Here is a 24,153-nt window from a genome sequence, read left to right on the forward strand (position 1 = left end):
GATGACAATGTGCCAGGGTAGCTCTCACTCAAAGTGCTCTTGGAATTTCAACAGCCACTTCCAGAGTTTCTCTCATTCCGTTCTACACCGTCTGAGTAGAAAAAAACAGGGGGCCAAAAGCAGCCCTGAGCTGTAGCCACATGCTCCCTTACTGAAGTCAAGGCTTTGACATCAGTGGGCTTTTAATAAGTAGTTCAGCGTGTGCTTAACTTTGAGCATTTATGGAGTCAATTGGACTACAAATGTGCTGAAAATTAAGCCAATGCTTCAGTGCTTTGCTCTGTTGGGGCCTTAATAAGGAGACAAAACAACCTTGAAGCCATTAGGGTCACCCAGAGCATAGTTGTGAGAAATTAGAGTCGTACAGGTTTATCTGAGGGCAGAGTTTTTGTAAGGAAATATTCTCATTGACCCATCGATCCTTCAAATCCCCCATTGCTTGGTTCTCAAACCTAGCTGCTTCTTTGAGGCACCAGGATGGACTCCAGTGTCCAGTCACGGTCCCTTCTGCAGTCATCTGAGTCTGGACAAACTCCCTCTTTCTTACCAGGTTGCACTTTCAATCTAGCTCCAGTTCCAAATGTGACCCTCCAGTCACAGTCATCCCCACATCAGCCAAAACCTTTATAAAACCTCCTGGCAACCAAACAGCCAGCACAACCTCCTGTTCATAACTATTAATAATCACATGAGGTCAAGCCTGTGGCATCTGCTCGTGTTACTCACAACAGCCCATGCGCTCTGGTATTGATCAGTCTCTGTAAGAGAAATTAAGCCACTTACTTGGCACTACTTTTAACTTTGTTCCACTCCCAAATATGAATTTATCATTGCTATTTCCCACAGCCTCTCAACCCTTTACACAAAAAAGTAGGGGGAAGAAAGAAAGAACTCTCCTCTTCCTCTCAGAAACTATACATAAAGGTACAATCATTCAGGTGCAAATGAGGGACTCTAACACCCGTCACATCAGTTACAAAAACCTACAAAAGAGTTAGCTGGGGAGAAAGCTAGCAGGAGATACAAAACCTCCCACTAACTCCTCCTCCATTTAAACAAAAAATAATTCCCCAGTGACCCCTACATTTGGTCCTATTTTTGTCCAGTTTAGTTATGGAAGTCTTTTACAAACTACAAGTGGTACTGGCAGTAAAAACCAAAGTGCAGTATTTTAAGCAATAAGATACTGGACCATCTCCATGGAGTTACTTTGATTCACACCAGTTGGGGATCTAGCCCCATGAACTCCAATGGAATGGTGCCGGTTTATGCTAGCTGGGGATCTGGGACATTCATGTATTTACAGAGAATGATTTTGGTTTTGTTCATTTGGACTTACTTGGAGTTACAAACAGGTGTGTTCCCTTTCCGAATGTGGCTTTCCCATAACCACCACCAGAGTTACACCACCATAAAAAGCTTTGCAAAAACTGCTAGTGAACCGAAAATACTCCTCGAATCTTAGTCAACACCAAGGTTGGCTCGAATGACCACTCATGGTCTATGCCACAATAATTTCAGTACGAAAACATTGCCTCTTTCTTACCAGGTCTCACTTTCAGTCTAGTGCCAGCTCCAAATGTCACCTTCGTACCAGCGTTATTCACACACCCATCAATCACTTTACAAAAACTCATTGCATTCAGTCTGCAAATACAATCTCATCGTGCTATCTATTAATCATTTGCATAGGTGATTTAATTCAGTGATTCCTGCAATCTAATATCTAAATGGTTCTCTAGCTGAAATTCAGCCAGCCACTTACTTGGCACTATTTCTAATTTTGTTCCACTCCCAAACACAGCTTTGTCATAGGTGTTTCCCACAGACTCTCAACACTTTACAAAAACCCAACTTCTTCTCTTCATCTCTGAAAATACAGACAGAGTCATTACATATTTTGAGCATTCTATCTATCTTCTTAGATTGCCATCACTCACCATAGTATCTGGATACTACAATATATAATTTATTGTGAGTTGGGTGCCTTCCCTCGTTAGACTCATTTGAAAATCCCAACCCTAGTGATTTATGGGAAATGTCTCTCTAAATCCTGTAAGTGGGCTTTGAAATTCACAGCCACAACTTTGTGATTTTTTTTGGCTTAATTCATTGTAGCTAATTATTCAGAGACTTACTTGGGTTGACTTTCAGGTTTGTTCCACTCCCAAATGTGAGTTTATAGTTGTTACCAGTGTAACACCATACAACAGGCCTCTACAAAAACTTTTCAAGTCAACTTTCACCTAACTTGCCTTTGTTTTCTCTAACTACAAAGCAAAAGATCCTGCTTCATTTCTAACATGATTAGAAGCATATCTCTTAACCTAAAGTAGCCTGAAGTGCTACGAATACATTCCTAGACATAGGACTAGTTACAAAACCAATATAGTAACACAGATCAGACTTTTTGATTATAGTTTCACCTATTCCTCATTTCCAGGTTGTGCGAATACCTATCATACCAACATGGAAATGCACAACACTCCTTTTAACTCCTGGCATTATTGGTACAAAGGGCAAAATTCCCATTGACCTAGGTGGGCTGGGATTTAACACGCCATTCTTAAGATGATCTTCATACTGATGAGATTATTGAAATAGCGCTAAAGCTAATGGTTTCTTAATGCAGGAAGGAATAGGAAGCAATGCATGAGATTGGCGCTTCTCATTCTTCCTCATAATAAAGCAACAAGGTGACATTTAATTAAAACTAAAAGGCAATACATTTTAATAGTGACAATGGAAAAATAGTAAAAGTTAGCCTGTGGGACTCACTGCCACAAGACACAAGGAAGGTGACAGATTAGCAGGATTCCAAAAAAGGCAAAATCGTCCCTTGCCATGATGCCTCCAAAAGTGTTGGCAATGGCTAAGCTGCTGATGCACAGAGATCAGTTCCTATCACACTGACCAATATAGTCTCATTGTTTCCCAGTACTCCCCCATCTGCCTCTATCCATCTGTTGGCTCTTGTTTTATACCTAGGGTGTAAGCTCTTTGGAACCTTCTTTTTTCTATGCTCGTACAGCGCCTAGCACACAGTGGGGTTCTGGGCCAGGCCTGGGCCTCCTAGGAGCTACGGTAATACACCAATAAATACTAACAATTGTGTAGCTCAGAGGGAAACTTTTCAGTGACACAAGTATTAACAAGGATCTGACTCGCATGAATTGCAGTGGGTGATAAGTACAGAACTGCTCTCTGCTCCTTCAAAATCCCCCCCAAAGACGCCATCCAGAGCTATGTTAATAAGGATATTGGAAGGGATATGACCTCTTCTGCTTCAGACCAGGAGCCAGATCTAACTCATGGAGCCTAGGAAGAAACTTCCCCTAGGGAAAGATTATCCCATCACTGTCCATTGCAGGGTTTTTAAGAGCTTCCTCTGAAGCGGCTGGTACTGGTCATTTTCCGAGGCTGGCTCCTGGATGCGATGGACCCCATACCTGATCCAGTCTGGCGTTTCCTAGTTTCCCATGCATATTTCGGTAGGTAATGTGATTCGCTCTCAGCCTTACCTGGATATACTCTCAGGTGTGTCCCCCTTCCAAACGTGAGCTTGTTATTGCCTGCACCAGTGTTACACCACAACACGGGGCTTTGCAATAACCAGGGATGGTTATTTGCTCCCACACGTGCTGTTTAAGGGCCAGATGCTCAGCTGGAATAAATCAGTGAAGCTCCTTTGACTTCAGTGGACTCATGTTAATTTACACCAGCTGAGGAACTGGTTGCTACTCAACCCCTTACTGGTAGCACAGTCCTTAATAGACAGTGGCCTTAATATGATGGCTGCAATTTCTGAGAGCATCTAAGGGAGTTAGGTCCCCAGCTTGCCAATAAAGCTATGGCCGAGTCACATGAGCTGGCGATGTGGCCCACTGTTACATCAACGGAGAAGTCTATTCACTGAGACTTACTGGGATATACGGAGAGCTCAGTCCCCTTTCCAAATGTGACCTTCTCATAAGCAATACCTTCATTGCACCATCACAAGCGGCTTTACAAAAACTCTTCCTGGTAACTTTCAGCCAATATACTCGGTGAGGCTCAGCAAAGACTTTCTGTCCCTCTCTTTCGAACGGGTTCAACCACAGAGACTCTAATTCACAACTTCATTCCTAGAGTATATGCTTGGGGTGACCTGCTTTTATAACAGGTTTTTCAGGAAGGAGTTCAGATCCTGTGGTGATAGGTGTTAGAATAAAACCCTACGTTAGACACAAAAGAAAATATGAAGAAACTGAACACTGTACCTACTTCCAGTCATCAACTGTTGGCTGTGATGAAAGTGTTGGGCAATCTGTATTTAGGGACCACAAACTCAATTCTCAGGCGATGTAAATTTGCCTGGCTCCACTGATTTCAATGGAGATGTACTTCAGTTAAAGATCTGGTCTCCTACTGATACACTGTCCTTATTCCCTTAGTCAATCCAGAGCTGGTTGCATTCCATTGAAGTATCACCAACAATAAGCATAAAAGCTAGGTTAGATCATTTTCAGACTTTAAACTAATCATTGTCAAGTGTTCTGATCTTTCCACTTACTTGGATTTACTGTTAAACGCGTCCCCTGCCCGAAGATAATGTCATAGCGGCCACCAGTAGTATCACAGTCATAAAAAGCTTAACAAGAACTCCAACCTCTATTGTTTTACAAACACTTCAGCATCTATGTTTTTTTGTGATCTTTGAATCTTCTTACTAGTACAAGAACTTATTCCAATCTTTAGATAGATAGATAGATAGACTTGACCTGACCTGACCTACTGGGATTTACCCTCAAATATGATCCTTTCCCTAATGTGAATTTAGATCCTCTACTTCTGAGATCTTTGTATGTAAAAGATTTACAAAATCTTCTAGAGCAGCTCTCAGTCATTGAGGACATGTAATTTACACGCATCCTTCCATTGTTTTTCTCATACCCTATTGTGTTAATTGTGAAAACAGTGGGCCCAATCCGGCCATCCTATTGAAGTCAGTGCTTCGATGTCAATGGGGTTTTAGCAAAGCACGTAAGAACATGATTAACTTTTAGCAACTTGTGTCGCCCCAATGACTTCAGCGGTATAATTCATGTGACTCAGAGCAGGTGCTGACCACTTTACTGTATTGGGGCCTTAATAGCAGGATGAAGTTAATTAAGCACTGAAGTTAATAAGGTCAAACAGGTGCAACTGAAGGTAGAGTTCCTAAGGGAATATTTTCTCATTGATTCATCTCTTCTCCCAAGACCTCAACACCAATTGTTTAGTTATCAAAACTAGCTCGTTCCTTGAGTCAACCCCTGATAGTCTCCAGTGGCTGTTCGTGTCCAACCCACAATAATTTCAATATGAAAGAATTTCCTCTTTCTTACCAGGCTGCACTTTCAATCTAGTCCCAGCTCCAAATACCGTCTTCCTGCCAGCATCATTGGCACAGCAGCCAACAGCTTTACAAAAACCCACCCACGGAATCTCAGGATTTCAGCTTTCTCTCAATACCTCTTTTCCCATGTATGACCTCCAACCCTTGCCATTCACTTCAAGAGTCGCACTGATCGTCTTTCCACTCAGGACATTTCATACCACTTAGTGGACTTGGTTGTCCACTTCCTAATCATTCTGCAAAGAGCTGGGACCCAAGATCCCATAATCAACTTTGACAATCTCTATCTCAAAAGTTCTCTAGCTGAAAGCGAGCCACTTACTTCCCACTACTTTCAATTGTGTTCCACTGCCAAATATGAGTTTGTCATTGTTGTTTCCCACAGCATCTCAACCCTTTACAAAAATCCACCTTCCCTTCAGAACTGACACTGTATAAGTGCATTCATTACAGATTGTGAATCTCTCTCTCTCTCTCTCTCTCTCTCAGATCTCAAACTTGTTACATTTCCATAGTATCAGATAGATAGATAGATAGATAGATAGATAGATAGATAGATAGATAGATAGATAGATGCTGAAATGTTCATAGCTGCCTAAGATATTTGGATAACCAATTAAAACTAATGGGAACTAGGTCTCTAATCCCTACTGTAGGTGGGATATTCAAAATCACCTAAGCTATCTACTGTGCCTATTCTCAAGTCCTTGAATCATGCTCTTTGCTGAAGCAGGAGTGACTTTAAGCACACAAGCTAGAGTGAAATATGGTCAGCAGATAAAAAAGCCATTGTAAAGCGTCTCTGAGTTTTCCACTTACCAGGAATTACTTTTAAGCATGTTCCTTGCCCAAAGATGAGCTTATTGTTGACACCTGAATTATCACTGTGATCAGATGCTTTACAAAAACTCAAGCACATGGTCTTTGAAAGTCACAACCTGTACAAGCAGGCTGGGACTTGCGAAGGAACCTAACTGAATTGGGCACATCTGTCCTACTGACTTTCAATGAGATTTGGGGCCCTGCCTCCCATAGTCTCTTTTAAAAATCCACAAAATGGGGTTCACCTCTCCCCAGTGAAAATGAGACAAAATAAACAGAACATTTCCTGGAGTAAGCTGTGATTATAAGAAGGCAGAATCTAGCCCTACGGTAAAATCTTCACCAGCACTTACATGACTTTCATAGCATTCATTCATGGTGATGTGGATTGCATAAAAAACCATGCAGAGACAAGAATGTTAAGAAAACTATTGTGTTGTAAGTCTCTTTAGCCAGTTGTAAATGTCTGTCCTTTAAAAATCTGTTTCTGCTTCTTCTTTCTTTTTTCTCCTGGTATACTTCACTCACAATGTATTCCCTCACATATTTCACTCACAATATCTGGAAAGTCAGAGCTTTAAAGCTGAGATTTTCAAAGGAGACTGAAATATTTGGCATCTTTTGGAAGCCCAATTCCCAAAAGAGCCTTTGAAAATTCCAGTATAAAAGCACAAACTGAATATTTAGGGATGTCTTTAGCAAAATGCCAGCATTCTTGGAGCTGAGTGACTAAAGTTACACTCTTCAGTCCAGATTCAGATACGTACACAAAAGTTTGTCCTGATTTTCAGAAGTGCTGAGCACCTGCTAAGATTTTTGAAGTCAGTGGGAGTTACAGGTGCTTGGCACCTTTGAAAATTAATCGGAATTGTTTTTAGGTGGCCAAATATGGGATTTAGGAGCCTCCCTTTAGACTGCCAGGTTTGACATTCTTGGTGTAAATTACTGTAAGTTGCTGTTAAAATTCAGACTTACTTGGATCAACTGTCAGTTTTGTCCCACTTCCAAAGATAAGTGCATAGGCGCCTGCACCAGCATTACACCATAACACAGGACTTTACAAAAAGTGACTAATGGTAACTTTCCCCAAAGTGATCCTTTCCTTCTCTACCTACAGCAGCCAAGATTCTTTTTCCATGTCTAACAGCGCTGAGTAGCAAAGGCCTTAATATAAAGTGGCCTTAATTGTTATGAAGACATTTATTGTCAGCTGAAAGTATAAGAATCAAACACGGAAATTGAAAGTATAAGAAATAAAAATGGAACTATTAATAATTCCTATTTAAGAAACAAGACTTATTTAATACTAATTTATTTCATTGTTATTTAATAGATAGTACTTGGGCACTGTCAGAGACAGGGTATTGGATTGGGGGACAAGTGGCTGGAAGCTAAGGCCAGACAAACTCAAATTAGAAACATGACACACATTTTTAGCAGTGAGGGTGAACTATTGGAGCAAACTAGTAATGGAAGAGATGGGATCTCGTTCCCCTGATGTCTTCAAGACGGGTGCAGTCCTGGAAGATACGATTTAGTCACACACAAGTTATTGGGCTCAACATAGGGGCAACTGAGTGAAATCTCAGGCCTGTGTCACACAGGAGGTCAGACCAGATGATCTAATGGCCCCATCTGGACCTATAATCTATGACACGGTTTCTCAAACAGGGGTCACCGTTTGTGTAGGGAAAGCCCCTGGCAGGCCGGGCCGGTGTGTTTACCTGCCCCATCCGCAGGTCGGGCCGATCGTGCCTCTCACTGGCCGTGGATCACTGCTCCGGGCCAATGGGAGCTGCTGGAAGCGGTGTGGGCCGAGTGACTTACTGGCCACCACGTCCAGCAGCCCCCATTGGCCAGGAGCAGCGAACCGCGGCCAGTGGGATCCGTGATCGGCCCGACCTGTGGATGGGGCAGGTAAACACACCAGGCTGGCCCACCAGGGGCTTTCCCTGCACAAGCGGTGACCCCTGTTTGAGAAACCCTGATCTATGAGATAAGAATTCATATAAATATTTGTTAACTTACTTGCATTCACTTTAAGCTTTGTCCCTCTTCCAAATGTGAGCTTAAACCTGTCACCTCTAGTCTTACACCAAAACAAGGGCTTTACACATAGTGTTGTAAGTAACTTTCATCCAAGATGCAGTTTCTTTCTCTATCTATCCAATTAAAGGTTCTCACTCCATTTCTAACCAAGGACTTGACTGTCCAATGCTTGGTCATGTTGGGTGAGTACTTACCCAACGCTATTTTACTGAGCCAAGTAGGATTAACTGTAAAACTACATTCTCAACAGCAAAATGAACTACTGAGTTAGGCATCAAAGACAATGTATTGTGATGGCCTTAAGAACTGGCACTCATGGTCAACTGAATGTATGGGAGACCACTATCAAAACTTAAATGATCATTTGCGATTCTCCCTTTATTTACACCCTATCTCCAATCCATCTTTCTTACCAGGTCGCACTTGCAATCTAGTTCCAGCTCCGAAAGTCAGCTTATTGCTGGCATCATTAGCACACCAGTCAACTGCTTTACAAAAACTCATAGCAACCAAAAAGTGAATTCAGCTTTCTCTTATTATGTGGAATGAGGTGGTGGATCCCCATCATTGGTGGTTTAAAAAAAAGGGTTAAACACACATCTGTCAGGGATCATCTATGTATACTTAATCCTGCCACAGAGCTAGAGATGGACTGGATGACCTCTTGAGGTCCCTTCCAGCCCTACATTTCTATGAATCTCTTACTCGTTATCTATATCATTCATTACTCGAAGCTCAGCCTTTGTCCTCCATTTAGATGATTCACATCAACAATTAGTGGGCTCTAATATTTAAGCTTGGGATTTTCAAAGAAGTCTAACAGAGTTAGGTGCTTAGTTTGCATTGGAACCAATGGGATTCAGGTCCCTTAGACTTCTTTGGAAAGCCCATCCGAAAATTGCTTTAGTTAAAACTGAGTGACTTACTTGGCACTACTTTTAATTGTGTTCCACTCCCAAATGTGAGCTTCCCATTGGTGTTTCTCACAGCATCTAAGCCCTTAACAAAAACTCCCCTTCATTTCCTCTCTGAAATATAAGGTATATTTGTTACATAATGTGATATATCTATCTGTCTGTCTTTAGCTCCCTAGGGGATTTAGGCACCCAGGGTAAATTTTTGAAAAGTACCTACGCCCTCTCAGATTTCAGTTGAGTTACTCCAGATTTACACTGTTCTGAGTGTACAGAGAATTGGCCCCAATGGCCCCTAATGGAGTTACTCATGATTTACACTTGAGTGATTGAGATTACATTCTCATCTCCTACCTGTACGCACCCACAAATGTCCCATTCTCTAGCCAGTGAGGACATGAACATTTTCTACAAAAACACGAACAATATTAGGGGCCAGATTTTCAACTGGTGTAATTTATCATAGTTTTATTCATTGCCAAATTATGCTAGCTGTGGTTCTAGCCTAGGTTGAAAATGGTACAGTTCAGGACAACAAATTATCACGTTGTGTAACTCCACTGAAGTCAATGTGGAGTCACCACATCCAAGGATTTCACCCTATACGTTTATAGAGAGTTTGTTTCGTTGAAACTTACCTGGATATACAGACAACCTTGTCCCCTTTCCAAATGTGAGCTTCTCAGCGCTAGAACCAGTGTTACACTCTCACAGAGAGCTTTACAAAAACTAGTCGCTCACCAAAGAACCTACATCACTTTCAACAATACACACAGCCAGAGGGCCAGATGCTCAGCTGCTGTAAATCAGATCTAATGGAGCTACACACGTTTACACCAGATGAAGGCAACAGTGTCTATCTGCGACTTCCAAAGCCACCTATGGGATTTGGATGCACAGTTAATTCCTAGTAAATTTTAATGGGAATTGGACATCCAAATACCCATGGCATTTTTGAAAATCTCTACCTTTCTTCTCATTCCCATCTAATTAATTCATAGTAGTTCAGTAAAACAAGACAAAAACTGGCAAATTTTCAAAAACAGAAATTTCCATAGAAGCATTTTTATTTTCTTGAAAATTTCCATTTTTTATCAGAAAGAGTTTTAATGTCTCAGACTTTTTACGTTGCCTCTTTTGATTGATCTGCTTCACCACTTGAAGACATTTTTTAAAAAGTGAACCATTTCTAAAAATAAAATATATCTGGGGAAAAATGTAAATATTTTGGGTGAGATTTCAAAGTTGCTAGGGGATTCGTGCATCCAGATCCCTTCTGCAGCTCAATCTTTGCTTTTAAAGCTTAGTTTTCTCAAATATCAAGAACATTTTGATTAAAAATATTCTGCGTAAAATTCCAAATTTTGTTTAAACTTCTCTCAAGAAAGTCCCATTGTACCAGCCATCAACCCAATACAACTTGGTGCTCATAATATTTGGCCAATCAGCAGGAGTGACTCCAATGCCCACTTATGGTCCGTGCAAAATCAAATTCCCTCTATCTGAATGTTTAGTGCTTACCAAGTTGTACTTTAAGTGTAGTCCCAGCTCCAAATATCATTTTCCTGTCACCTTGATTCCCACATACGTCCATCACTTTACAAAAACCCCACCTCAAACACACAGTGTTCTCCACTTTGTCTCCAGGTCTGTTTTGCATTGTGTATCACCCTACACACCCCGATGATTCTCGCTGGCGATATGCTCTCGGGAATACAAACAATTACAGTGTTTGGCCAGTTGCAATGGAAACACTTACTTGGCTCAACTTTTAATCTTGTCCCTCTCCCAAATGTGAACTTGAAATTGTTGGCATCGACACAGTCCCTCTGCCCTTTACAAGAACCCTCCCCCTGCTCAGCTACGGAACTAGCCTTTTCTGTGAGCTGCCGTCATTGCATATTGTGAACATTCTGCCTAGCTAGCAATCTAACTGTCTGTCTGTCTGTCCAGACCGCCTTTATCACCATATATATTAATCCATTAATTCATCATGGATGCAAGTTTCAAAAGCAAGTCAGGGGCTTGAAATTGGATTTCCAACAGCCACTGGGCGAGTGGCTATTCTGGGGTCTCTCTCACTCTTTCTAGATTTCCAGAGGTCTCCATTTCATTCTGATGCGGAATGGAAGCAAACTGTAAAACTCACAATTGTTTCATGGACCAGAATTGTTATTTTCTGGCCAGTCCTGGTAAATTCTCACAGCTCTGCTCCATTGAGTGGAGCGATGCCAGGTTACATCAGCGAAGGGTCTCACACATGACTTCAATGGAGCGATGCTGATTTACGCCAGCTGGGGATTTGATCCAAATGTTGCCAGAATTGTTTCTAACAGCTCTTGGGGAAAGGAGTTCTGACATCTGGTTATAAAAACCCCAGGCTGGGATTTGCAAAGTGGCCTATGTGAGTTAGGCACGCAGTTCATATCTACATTCAAAGGGATTTGTGTGCCTAACTCCCTTAGGATTCTTTGGAAATCCCAGCCTGAAAGGGTGTGGGTGACATTTTTTTTAATCCATCTAAGAGATTCATTTACATATCCTCCTTAGCGTTAGTGGAAGATAGGGGTGGTATTTTACAAGAACTTATGGGATTTGTATGCCCAAATCCTACTTGAATTAATGAGACCTGGGCATACAGATATCACAGGTGGCTTTGTAAATCTCAGCCTTTGTTACAAATTACACACAGCTTGATGAAGCATAGTCTAGTGGCTAAAGAACTGCACAGGGAGTCTGGAAACCTTGGTTCTATTCCTGGCTCTGCTACTGTTTTATAATGTGACTTGGTCAAGTCACTTCACCATTCTGTAACTCTATTTCCCCTGCCACCCTTTGACTGTTTAATCTTTCAGGGAAGGGAGTGTCCATCACTGTGCTTTTGGTACAGGGGTCCCAAGTCCAGCTGAGGCGTCTCGATGCTACTGAAATAATGACGTTAAAATTGCATTTTCCGCAGACAGTCATTACCATTTCATTCAGCGTGGCCACACGTCTGCTAATTTAACCCCCTGGCAAAAATCACAGCCATGTTCCCAAGGCTGGTTCACAAACTGACAGCCACCCGTTTAACTGGTCAGCTAAACCCAGTTCTCTGCTACTTTGCACCCTCAGCATAGCACAAAGTAGCCAGAGCAGACAAATGGAGCTGACCCTTGGGCGGTGATTTTCAAAGCCACCTGGTTCTATGGAATGGAACTGGCCATCTAACTCCTTTAGGCCTTGTCTACACGGGAAAACTGATCTGCGTAGCTATTGTGGAATAAACTGTATCCGAGTAGCTCCCCGTGTGGACACGCTATTCAGAATAACGAGACTGTTCCCAAAGTGGAGTAATTATGATGGAATAAAATCACTTGTATTCTGTAATAGAATGTCCACATGGGGACATTATTCTGGAGCATACAAAAATAGCTAAATTATACTAGAAGAGCTATTCGAGAATAATTCGGCTAGCCAATTCCTCCATGTGGACATAGTGTGACTAGATAGCTAGTGTGAAAAATCAGGACAGGCAGGTTTTAAATGAAGTTCATACTTACTTGGCTGAATCTTAAGTTTAGTTCCTGATCCAAAGACAAGTTCATTATACCCATCAGCATCACCACAGCATGACTCCACTTTACAGAAATCTCCCCTAAGCCACTTACCATCAAAACCTTCTTCTTCCTCATTTGTAAATTACTTACAGCCCAGTTTAGATTAAGAGTTTTTCCTTGAATACTCTTCCCAATTTCCAGACATGCTTCACAATACACAATGTTTTTTTAAATTGCTTTAGGACTTTGGAAATCTGGGAGTATGAAGCTTACTGGAGTTCTGTCCTTACAGATGTTCAAAATGTGTTCATTCATGAAAGGGCGAGATTTGTGATTTCCTATGTGATTTGGACACCCAATTCCCATTAAAGTCTGGGATTTTCCAATAGTTGGCAGGTGCCTAATTCCCTGAGACTCCTTTGAAAACCTCAGCCAAAATTAAAGGGTCAAAGAACTTAAACAACTTTGAAAACCTCCCTGCAAGGGCCTAATACAAAAGCCACGGAAGTGAACAGAAACTCTCCCACTGACATCAATGAGGAATCAGTATCTGGGACATTTGTAAGTGGAATGGGGGGGGAAGTACAACCAATGCATATATTTCTGTTCTGTCTCTCTGCTTGGTTACTTATATGACTTCCCATCAGTGCTATATCTGACTGATGACTTACAAACTTTAATATTTAACCTTCCAGTGTGACATAGGGAAGGATCATTACACCCATTTCACAGATGAGGAAACTGAGACACAGGCAGATTAAGTGACTTGCCCAAGGTCACATAGAAAGTTTGTGGCAGAGCTGGGAATTAAACCCAGATCTCCTGAGTCCTATTTCAACACACTAAAAGAACATTTTTATAATTATATATATATATATATGTTTATTGTATAAAAAGTTCCTGTGCTGATGTGGTTCTTACCTGGCATTTGAAGCGGTCTGATCCATCCTCAAATGTCAGTGGAGAGGATGCAACACTTTGTTCCCACAGTGATAAGTCCCTCTGCAAAAACTCTAGAGGTTTATAGGCACAAAGTAATCGACCATGTTCTATCTAGTCCAATGCCCTTTTCCAGCCATGGTCAGTACCAGATGCTTCAAAAGAAGTTGATAGATACCTGGACATTAGTACTTATCCGTCCAGAGGAGAAGTTTCTTCTTGACCCCATCATTTAATGGTTGGTTTGTGCACTGAAGCTGGAGGGAAGCAGAATTTCTGTTTCATGAAAGATTTCAAGACTTTTGAAATTAGTTTTTATTCCAAATTGTAAACAAAAAAATTGAAATTTTCCACAGATATGGAATTTTCAAAACAATTCTATCTTTGGTCTACCAGAGCACTGACATTCAAACAACTGAAATGTTTCATTCTGATTTTGGCCTCTTTTTTAACAGAAAAAAAAACTAATTTAAACATTTGGAAGCAAAAAATCATTTTGAAATGAAACATTGAAATTTTCCATTCCAATAATATCAGAAAAGGATGTTTTGACCTCATCAGAATGATCTGTTCCATATTTTTCTGAGATGGCATTTGATCCACACCTTTAGCAGAAAGTTTTAATTCTGATGAAACAGCATTTTCTGACAGAAAAACCTTCCACTGGAATTGATTGACCAGCTATAGTTTATACCCTTAATACATGTCAGACCTCTAACATAATACTGGGTGTTCCCATTATTCATATCGACGTCCAAATCTTTTTTGAACATTATTAATATCTTGAGCAGAATGGTACCTTGTGGCAATGAGTTCCACAGGATCATTACCTAACCCTACTAATATGATATTCCTGCCTTCAGACTAGACATGACTGAAATTTATTTGAATGTCTGATTTCCACTAAGCTTAACTGAACTGAGTATCCAAATCCTTGAGGCGAACATGAAAAAGGTTTCCCAAATTCCATCGTAGTTTTTATAAGTCACTTACTTTGTCATACGGTTAATGTAGCACTTGTCCAAAGGGAAAGTTTCTTCAGGGCTCCTTTTAGAACGCGATCGCCTCATTCCCTCTTCTTTTTAAAAGGGAGCAACCTGATCACTGCACCCAGCAAACCGCATTGTCATTGCTCGGCATGCAGAAGCACCAGCCAGCTGACAAGATGAAAAACTGCAAGAAAAACGAAGACACGTGCCTTGTGGTATAAGCAGAGGATAATTGTTTTTCCTTTGACCTATTTACTGGAATTGTTCAATTTAAAATTTTGCTAGCAGAAAAATTAAGGATTTCACCAGCAGGGGGCAAATGAGACCACAGAAAGAAATTCATTCAAATCCACATTGCTGGTGATAAGAAATGTTACACATTATTTAAGATATTGATTCCTCTCTAAATTGAAGTGCATAATTGAAAAATTGGCCAGAGCTGTGCTGGCAGGTAGAATCCAATGAGATAACCTGTATAGGGAGTTTTTAACAGGGGGGAAGGATTGCTCAGTGGTTTGAGCATTGGCCTGCTAAACCCAGGGTTGTGAGTTCAATCCTTGAAAGGGCCATCTGGGGAAAAATCAGTACTTGGCCCTGCTAGTGAAGGCAGGGGGCTGGACTCAATGATCCTTCAAGGTCCCTTCCAGCTCTAGGAGATAGATACATCTCCTATTATTACAATAGGGTTGTGCTGTGCAATAAGATTTTTTTTAATGTATTTTGCTAATTGGTTTAGTTTTATACAAAGCTATTGATTGATTTCCATTTCACCCTCTCTTCATTTTCTTGTTCTCAGTTCTACCCCCCTCCACAAACACACACAGTCACACAATCAAAAACATACCCAGTCATAGATTCAGATATGCACAGTCACCCCTACTGACTCAGATACCAACACATATTGTTGCACTGACAGACACCCAGGCTTATACACATTCACAGCCACAAAGAGGTATACACACTCTCATGCAGTTTCTCATTTACACACACACATTTGCACAGCCTTCATAACACACATAGACAAGCACACAAACTATCTACGTATGCACCCACAACCTCACACAAACACAAACTCACAGTCACATATACATAAAGAGTTGCACAAATTTACTATGGGGAGGCACACACGTATACACACACACATACCCTAACATCCACATGTACGCACACCCCCACCAACTTGCATGCATATGGTGTCATAACAACCCACAGCCACATATTCATGTATACAGTATATACATACAGTCATCACACATATAGATACAAGTCCTTCACAAAGATACACATGGCCACAATCACATACAGGCATGAGTAGGTATAACTGTTTATTTATACACATATGTAAACTCACATATCTACAGAGACACTCACAGAGAGAGACATGCACACGCAAATGGACATGGTGACTTTTGGCAACCTTAGCACAAGAGTGATCCCTCGCCTGTAAAGCTGTCACCATAAATTGGCTTCCACAAACTTGTGGGGTAAAATTTTCCAAATCGCCTAAACTGCTTCTTATCCTAAGTCCCATTTTCAAAAGTGACCGAAGTTCTAAAGAGCCCTAGATTCATTGAAAGCTAATGAGTATTAGGCTCCTAAATTTCCTAAGTGCTTTTGAAAATGTTACCCATAATCCTCTCCCTACACACCCTCTACATATCCTCACATAATCACTCACACACAAAACTGTGCTCCTTCTTCCTATCATAATCTCTGAGAAGCAGAGGTCACAGAAGGTTTCAAACTCTTATCTACCACCATGAGCGAGAGCAGAAAATTGACTCAGACACTTGTGCTAAATAATTTACTGCTAATGCTATTTTGTAAGTTGTCTCAGTTGTAAACCTTTTCCTTTCTTTCTTTCTTTCTTTCTTTCTTTCTTTCTTTCGTCATGTGCCCTTATCAGTAAAGTCGCTTGCACTCCTGTAAGTCCACATTAAACTGACTGGTGGCAGGACATTTACTCTGGGTTTACACCAGTGTAACTGGCACCTTAATTCAGGAGATTCACACTTCCAGCTGGATTAATCACTGTAGCCAACGAACCACTTATTTCCATGCTGCGCTAGTTATTTATTCTGATTTCCTGTAAAATTTATTTCGCAGGCAAAGGCTTCCTGTGCCACAAAATATCCCAGACCCCCTCAGTCCTCACAGTGAAGATGGGAAACAAAACAAAGCTAAGCTGCAATTATGATACTCCGCAAATGGACCCAGGTTTATACTGGTACCGCCTGGTTTCCAACAAAGCCCTTCAGCTCCTCCTCTACAGGGATAATTCAAGGTCGTTTGATGCTCACTTTGTCAAGGAGCGCTTTTCTGTGAGGCGGGATCATGCCAGAAAAGCCTTCCACTTGCTGATCTCTGCCGTCCTAGCTGAAGACACTGCTACCTATTACTGCGCCATCCACAGTGCTACCGGGTGTCTGCAGGGCTCTACAGTAACTGCACGCTTGTGTATATGTGTAAATATGTGTCAGGAAAGGTAGGTCTTGTATTTGTGAACTGGGATTCTGGTCTCTTGGTTCAATTCTTGGCTCTACCAAAGATTCCCTGTGTGATCATGGACAAGTCCCGTACTCCAGGATTTTCAGAATTAGAACTTTTTAAATTTAAGTCTAAATCCCTTGGGTGGTTTTCAAAATCTCAGCCTCCAAAGGCCACATGCACAACGAGGACAATGATATTTCCTGTTTTCCACCCTTTGCCTATATACAGTGTAAGGCCTTTGGGGCCTGGGCATGCTCTTACGATGTGTCTGTACAGCACCCAGCACAACGTGGCCTAGATACGGGTGGGGCCCACTAGATGCTATCGAAACACACACAATAATAACATCCACATTAGAGACTTCTTGTCTGTGTCAGAAAACAAAGTGGTAAAAGAAAGTATTCCAACTGTAATGCTACTCCCAATGCAAATTATACTCTTCTCTTAATGATTAACTTTAACCTCAATACCTGACCCTATCCCTCATCCCACTCGCGACTCCTCTTCAAAAATGTATGTGCTTGAGTTAGAAAATTTTTAACACTCCTGACACTAGTGGGAGCTCTTCACTTATCAATCTAGCTTTCAACCTAGCCATCAGAACAGAGACTTCTCATGTTCTCTAGAAACAGAGGGATGGATATTCATCTGTGTAACTCTACTGATTCTAGTGGATCTATGGCCAATTTATACCAGCTGCTGATCTGACCTTTTGACTTCAATGGAGCAAATCTAATTTACACCAATTGGGGGGCCTGGCCCATTGATTCCAGTGGAGCTATGCTGATTCACACCACTTGAGGATCTGGCACCAGTTGCACTATGCCCATTTCCACAAGGCGGGGATCTGTCTCAAGCTATCTCAATGCTTTTTTTAAAAATGTGTTTGGTGGTTTGTAGCATATGACTTATTTACAGTGTGAAACCATAGCCACCTAGCTTATACTGGTTCTCCATTTGTAAGGTAATTCCCTTCTCTTCATGTGTCGGTATATTTATGCCATCCAATGAAGTGGGTATTCACCCACAAAAGCTCATGCTCCAATACGTCTGTTAGTCTATAAGGTGCCACAGGATTCTTTGCTGCTTTTACAGATCCAGACTAACACGGTGACCCCTCTGATATATTTATGCCAGTATCTGTAATTTTCACTCCATGCATCTGATGAAGGGGGCTTTTTGCCCTCGAAAGCTTATGCCCAAATAAATCTGTTACTCTTTAAGGTGCCACCAGACTCCTCATTGTTTCTATTTGTTCTAGTGGAACCATGGCCAGTTTATACCAGCTGCTGATCTGACCTTTTGACTTCAGTGGGGCAACTCAGATTTACACCAGTTGGGGGCCTGGCCCATTGACTCTGGTGGAGCTATGCTGATTCACACCACCTGTGGATCTGGCACCCTGACTTCAGATGCGCTAATGCCATTTCCCCCAGGTGGGGATCTGTCCCAAGTTGTCTAAATGCTTTTTAAAAAAAATGTGTGTGTGTTCAGTGGTTTGTAGCATGTGACTTATTTGCAGTGTGCAACCCCAGCCCTCCAGCTTCATTCTGCTACTCACTAAAAGCTGGCAGGACTTTGGGGTGAGAAGTTGGTGTGAAGCGGAGCATGTGGACAGATGTGTCTCTAAGATCCAGGTTACCACAGCAACCTTCTTCTTTGTCAGACTGCCAAATACCCATGCCTCCCTGCAGCACCTGCCTGTTATCAGATGGCAGCAAAAATAACAGTATTTGTGTGTGTGTGTGTGAACTTTGAATGTCACTCGTTTCTCTGTGACTCTTATGAAAATGGGCAGGGGGAGAAAAACAAAGCTGGTTTAAATTGTTAGAATTTTCAAAAAAAATATTGCTGCTACTTTGGTGGGAAATCAATTCATAATTGCCATCTTTGCTTTAGATTGTATATACTTTGCAAACTTTGGACCTCTGAACATTCACAGCAAAGCATAATTTGTAAATAGAGAAAAAAGACCATAAGCAACAATTTTTAAACTGAGAAAAGGAAATACTTTTGCACACAATGAGAAATTAGCTTGTGGAACTCATTGCCACGAGAAGTCATTGAGGCCAAAAGCCAGGCAGCATTCAGAAGAGGACTGGGCATTTACACAGAAATTAGAATGTGCCTTTATAGCAGTAAAGATTTGAAAAACAACAGTGTTCGAAAAGAGGTAAATCCTCATAGTTCAGGATGTGAACAAAATTTTAATAAGTGAGGTTTAGGGTTAGGGTTGCTACATACATTTGTCATATGTAATCAAAATAAGAATACAAGTAACATTTATATAGATCAGTCATTTTAACTGGGTTTGAATTTATTAAGCCATAAAATAAATTGCAATAGACAAATAAGATAGCAGAAAAGCTTATGTATAAACAAAATGTATTTGTTGCTTTTTACCGTCTGTATTATTGCTAGAAATTGTCTGTAACAAAGGTATAAAGCTTGCTGTAATTGTTTACCAGTTGAGAGACCTGTCCGGGACTGGGGCGACCCTGTGTCCTATGGCACTCTCTCCCTCCATTGTAATTACTGGAGAAATAATAAAGTATTTGATTTTGCTGCACCCAAACAAAAAGCGAGAACTGAGTTTTTCTCCGACAGTCATATGTAATCAAAATAAGAATACAAGTAACATTTATATAGATCAGTCATTTTAACTGGGTTTGAATTTATTAAGCCATAAAATAAATTGCAATAGAATATTAATGTAATATCTGATAAAAAAATTCCATTAGAACATTTTCATGGAAAACTGGGTATTTAATTAAACAAAATTATACATTGGAAGTGTCTGCTTTCCTTGAGAATTTTTGTGGTTTATTTTTTGTTGGAAAGCCAAAAACTGAAAATTTTCATCTGAAAAACAAAAAGATTTTGGTTTCAGCAGTTTTTTGGCCAAAGAATATTTTACTGTTTCAATTCGGTTGAATTTTGCCACTGAAAGTTTTAATGAAAATGTTTCATTTTTGTTAAAATTATTCATGAAGAAAACAAAAACATGGATAAATCTAGGTCTTAAGAGGCACTCTTCACTTAATATAATTCTGAATAAAAATCCAATTATACTGAAATTAGCTTTTCTATATGTCTGTCATATGTACGTAAAATAAAATGAATCTCTTTAATTGGGTTTGACTTTATTAAAACATAAAATAGATTAGAATAAAAATCATTCTAATACAGCTAGCACAAACAAACAGTAAATGTTGCCATTTAATACAATTAAAAAAATATGACGTTTAACTGCATCTGTTGAAACTAGCATTTCATATATCTAGAAAGAGCTGATTTATTCAAAATTAAAATATACTGGAAAAAATAAAAGAAAAACTAAAAGTGCTAAGGGAAAGTAAAATAAAATGAAGAGCTAGTCAAAATTTTGGAAAAAATAGTTTTAATCCAAAAGAGCTTTTATTCAAAAAATATTTTTCTCTCAAAAAAGTCATTGTTTAAATATTTTAAATTTTTGTGAAAATTTTCACAAAATGTATTGAAAATTTTATTGAAAATATCAAAAGACTTATTTGTTCATTTGCTAAACAGCAGGTTTTCAGTAGACTGAAAATTTTGATAATTATTTCAACAATATTTTCAATTAAAAATTTAATTTTTTGTTATATAAAAATTCAGTGGAGATTTTGGAAAACACAAAAGTTGGCTCCATTTTGAACCCTCCAAAAATGTCAACTTGGAAAGTTTCATTTGATTTTCATTTTTTGACCAGCTCTAATAAAGAAAAAAAGCCAATGAATTATTTGCTATCTTCTTCAAATCATTGCTTGTTCCCTTCATCCAACCTGTAAGAAAAAGAGCAGTTCATGCTTGTTGTTATGTCTCATGGGTCAGATTCTTCCAAGTATATTCACATCAGTGCTGGACCAGAACCCACTCAAGTTAGTGGAAAGTGTCCCATTGAAGTCAATGGGTTTTGCATCAGCTCCTTCAGGTGGAATTTTCAAAGAACATAGGGGAATTAGGTGTCCAAGTCTTGTATATTTCCAATGGGAGTTGGGCATCTAAGTCCTTAAACATCCAAAATAGATGAGACAGAGAAGATCATTCTCCCTGTTTTACGGGTGGAGAACCTAGGCCCAGAGGAACGTAAAATGGGAAGGGTCTTCCTGGGTCATCAAATCCAACCTCCTGCTATTCTAGGCAATGCCGTCATATAATCCCATTCATAAACATACCAAACTCCATCTTTAAACTACTTGTTTGCCTGAACTGCTCCTTTTGGAAGGCTGCTCCAGAACATCCCTCCTCTGATGGTTAGAAACCTTCTTGTACATTCCAGTCGAATGTACAAGATTCATGGCCATTTGTTCTTGTGCCTGCCCTGTCCCTTAGCTTCAATCAGGGGCGGCTCTAGCTTTTTTTGCCGCCCCAAGCACGTCAGGCAGGCTGCCGAATCCGTGGGACCGGCGGACCTCCCGCAGGCACGTCGCCAAAGGCTGCCTGACTGCCGCCCTCACAGGGACCTGCAGGGAGGCCCCCGCAGCTTGCCACCCCAGGCACGCGTTTGCATTGCTGGTGCCTGGAGCCGCAGCTGGCTTCAATAGCCCTTTGGTGTTTACCCTCCTGATCAATCCAATCCCTTGTCAGCCTTCATTCTGCTAGGCTAAACAAGACACGCTCTTTTAACCTCCTTTCCTCTCATAAGATATGCCCTCCATTCCCCTGTTCAACCTAGGAGTTTCTCCACAATCTGTTGCCATTTGAACGCAGAGAGATTAATTCTGAGATTTTCCAGGGAATCTAAAACCCCTTTCAAAATTCCGTCCTAAGGGACAGGTTTTTAAAGGTATTTTGTCACATGAAGATGAAAATAGGAGTTTTCAAATGCACCATAGGGGTGAGGTGCCTACTCCTTTTTAAAAACCTGTTAGGTGCATATGTGCTTAAAAGCCTTTAAAATATGGCTTTGTCTGTCTTTCCTAAATTAATGTAGAGGATACCTGGACTTGAACCCAGCTCTAAAACCTAAAATCAGTGATTGAATCTCAAGGCCTTGTTTCTTCATTAGTAAAAGAGGATGGGAGGATAGACACTGGAAACTGAACAATCTTTTTCCCCTACGGGTAATGCACAGCTCTTTGGAGGACATAAAAAGGGTCTATGCACTGCATAAACCCCACTGACCCTCAGTTCTTACCTCAGAAATAAAGGTATCTAGTGACCAGGAGCATATTCAAGGCAATGTTTTTCGTTAGCAACACCCTCAAGCCCAGCACAGTGATAGACAGTGCATTCATTTTCTCCATATCTTCATCTGCAAAAGTGCAAGAGAGATTGTGGCTTTGAAGTGGTAATTTGCTATCAGCACAAAAACAATGTGGTAAACAAACTGATACAGTTTTGCAGGTGTAGAAACAGTGCAGAATGTGCACTGGAAATCTGACTCTAGGATAACAGATGTTCAGTGCAGATGGCAAAGGACAATTTTGCCCTAAATGTGATGATTTTACATTGTTCAGAGCCAGGGGCGGCTCTAGAAATTACGCCGCCCCAAGTAGGGCGGCGCGCTCGCCGCCCTTCCCCGGTCCCGCGGCCGGGGCAGAAGTGTCTGCGGCGGGTGCGCTGGTTCCGCGGCTCCGGTGGAGCATCCGCGAACACGCCTGCGGGAGCTCCGTCCGGGCCTCCGGACCAGCGCACCCTCCGCAGTCATGCCTGTGGCAGGTCCCCTCGTCCCAGAGGTCCGGTGGACCTCCCGCAGGCATGACTGCGGAAGGTCCGCCGGAGCCAAATGCCGCCCTGCCGGGACAATGCCGCCCCACGCGCCTGCTTGGCGCGCGCTGGGGTCTGGAGCCGGCCCTGTTCAGAGCACTAATAGTTTTCAGTGAGTCTAACCACATTTTGGGCCAGATTCTTAACTGGAATAGAAGCCAATGGAAGCCAATGGATTTATATCAGTTGAAGATCTGGTCTCTAGGCTTGATTCACCACTGAAATACAAGTAGACACTGGTGTAACGCCATTGAAATCAATGGGGTTACGATGAGATAAAACTGGAATAACTCAATAGTGAATCAAGCCCTAAAATTCCATGTATTTTCAAACTAACCTTGAAGGCTAAGAGTTGAAGTTCTGCAGACCTCCATCAGGCTTGTGGTAGGTGCAGGAGTTGTTAAAACTGAAGAGAAAGAAAATGAAACACAAGCGATGAACACAAACCTTCCATGATGAACAAATGAAATGTCTGAGATTTTTGATTCAGTTAAGTTTCTAGACCGAGATCCAGTTTCTTAGCCCATGTAAATAGCACTTTTGACTTCAGTGGATCCACCCCAGTTAACATCAGCTGGGACTGATGACGAAGCCCTGAAAGATTATCTCCCAATTTGTATCTATTTCACTTATTTAAAAGAATATTAAGAGGTGATGGGCTCGCATTCTAAAAGTACCTACACAGGGAGAGGATTTCTAGCATAGGAGACAAAAAGAGAAGAAGATCTAGGGTAAATTTTTCACCGGTTTTTAAAGGTATTTAATTACCTTGCAGCTAGGCTCCTAAAGGGATTTTCAAAAGTGGATATCAGTAGAAATTAAGAATCTAGGTCCATTTGAAAAGTCTGTTAGGTGCATCTATAAATGGCTAAATAGCTTTTTTAAACTGTCCCTACTTCACTTAGGATCCTAAGTCTCATTTTCAAAAGAGATATAGGCATTTGGAAGCCAAAGTTTCATTGAACGTCAGTGGAGTTTAGGCTTAAAAAGGCCAGATTTGAAAGGTAAGCAACTAAAGATGGAGGTAATATTTTTAAAAGGGAATAAACAGGTTAAGATCCTAAGTACCATTGGCTTTCAATGGGATTCAGGCATCTAACCTATTAGATGCTGCTGCAAAATCCCACTAGAGGCCAATATTTATCTTTAGACACATTAATACCTTTGTGAATCGAGCCCTTAGGTACTTTTGAAAAGCCCTCTCCAAGTCAATAATATCAAACTGGGAATATTACGAAACTTCTCTACAGTGCGGGTAATTAACCTGTGGGTGTTACCAAGGGAGGTGATAAACTCATCATCAC

The 24,153-nt window shown here is 40.9% G+C and overlaps 1 long non-coding RNA gene and 1 gene segment (V, D, J or C); both read right to left on the reverse strand.

Moving 5' to 3' along the window:
• The window catches only part of LOC123348177, a 134,289-nt gene extending 120,429 nt beyond the window's left edge, over positions 1-13,860 (reverse strand). Inside the window, 1 exon segment of the C gene segment in view lies at positions 13,623-13,860. Within this exon segment, the coding sequence occupies positions 13,623-13,629 (7 nt within the window).
• Positions 13,861-20,673: 6,813 nt separating this feature from the next.
• On the reverse strand, positions 20,674-23,322 carry LOC123348178. The gene is made up of 3 exons (XR_006573185.1): positions 23,187-23,322; positions 22,278-22,394; positions 20,674-20,922 (listed from the first exon to the last, which is right to left on the reverse strand). It is a non-coding gene; the product is annotated as an uncharacterized LOC123348178 (long non-coding RNA).
• Between the last annotated feature and the right edge of the window lie 831 nt (positions 23,323-24,153).

The sequence above is a fragment of the Mauremys mutica genome, chromosome 13, assembly GCF_020497125.1.
Source record: "Mauremys mutica isolate MM-2020 ecotype Southern chromosome 13, ASM2049712v1, whole genome shotgun sequence".
Taxonomy (NCBI): Eukaryota; Metazoa; Chordata; order Testudines; family Geoemydidae; genus Mauremys; species Mauremys mutica.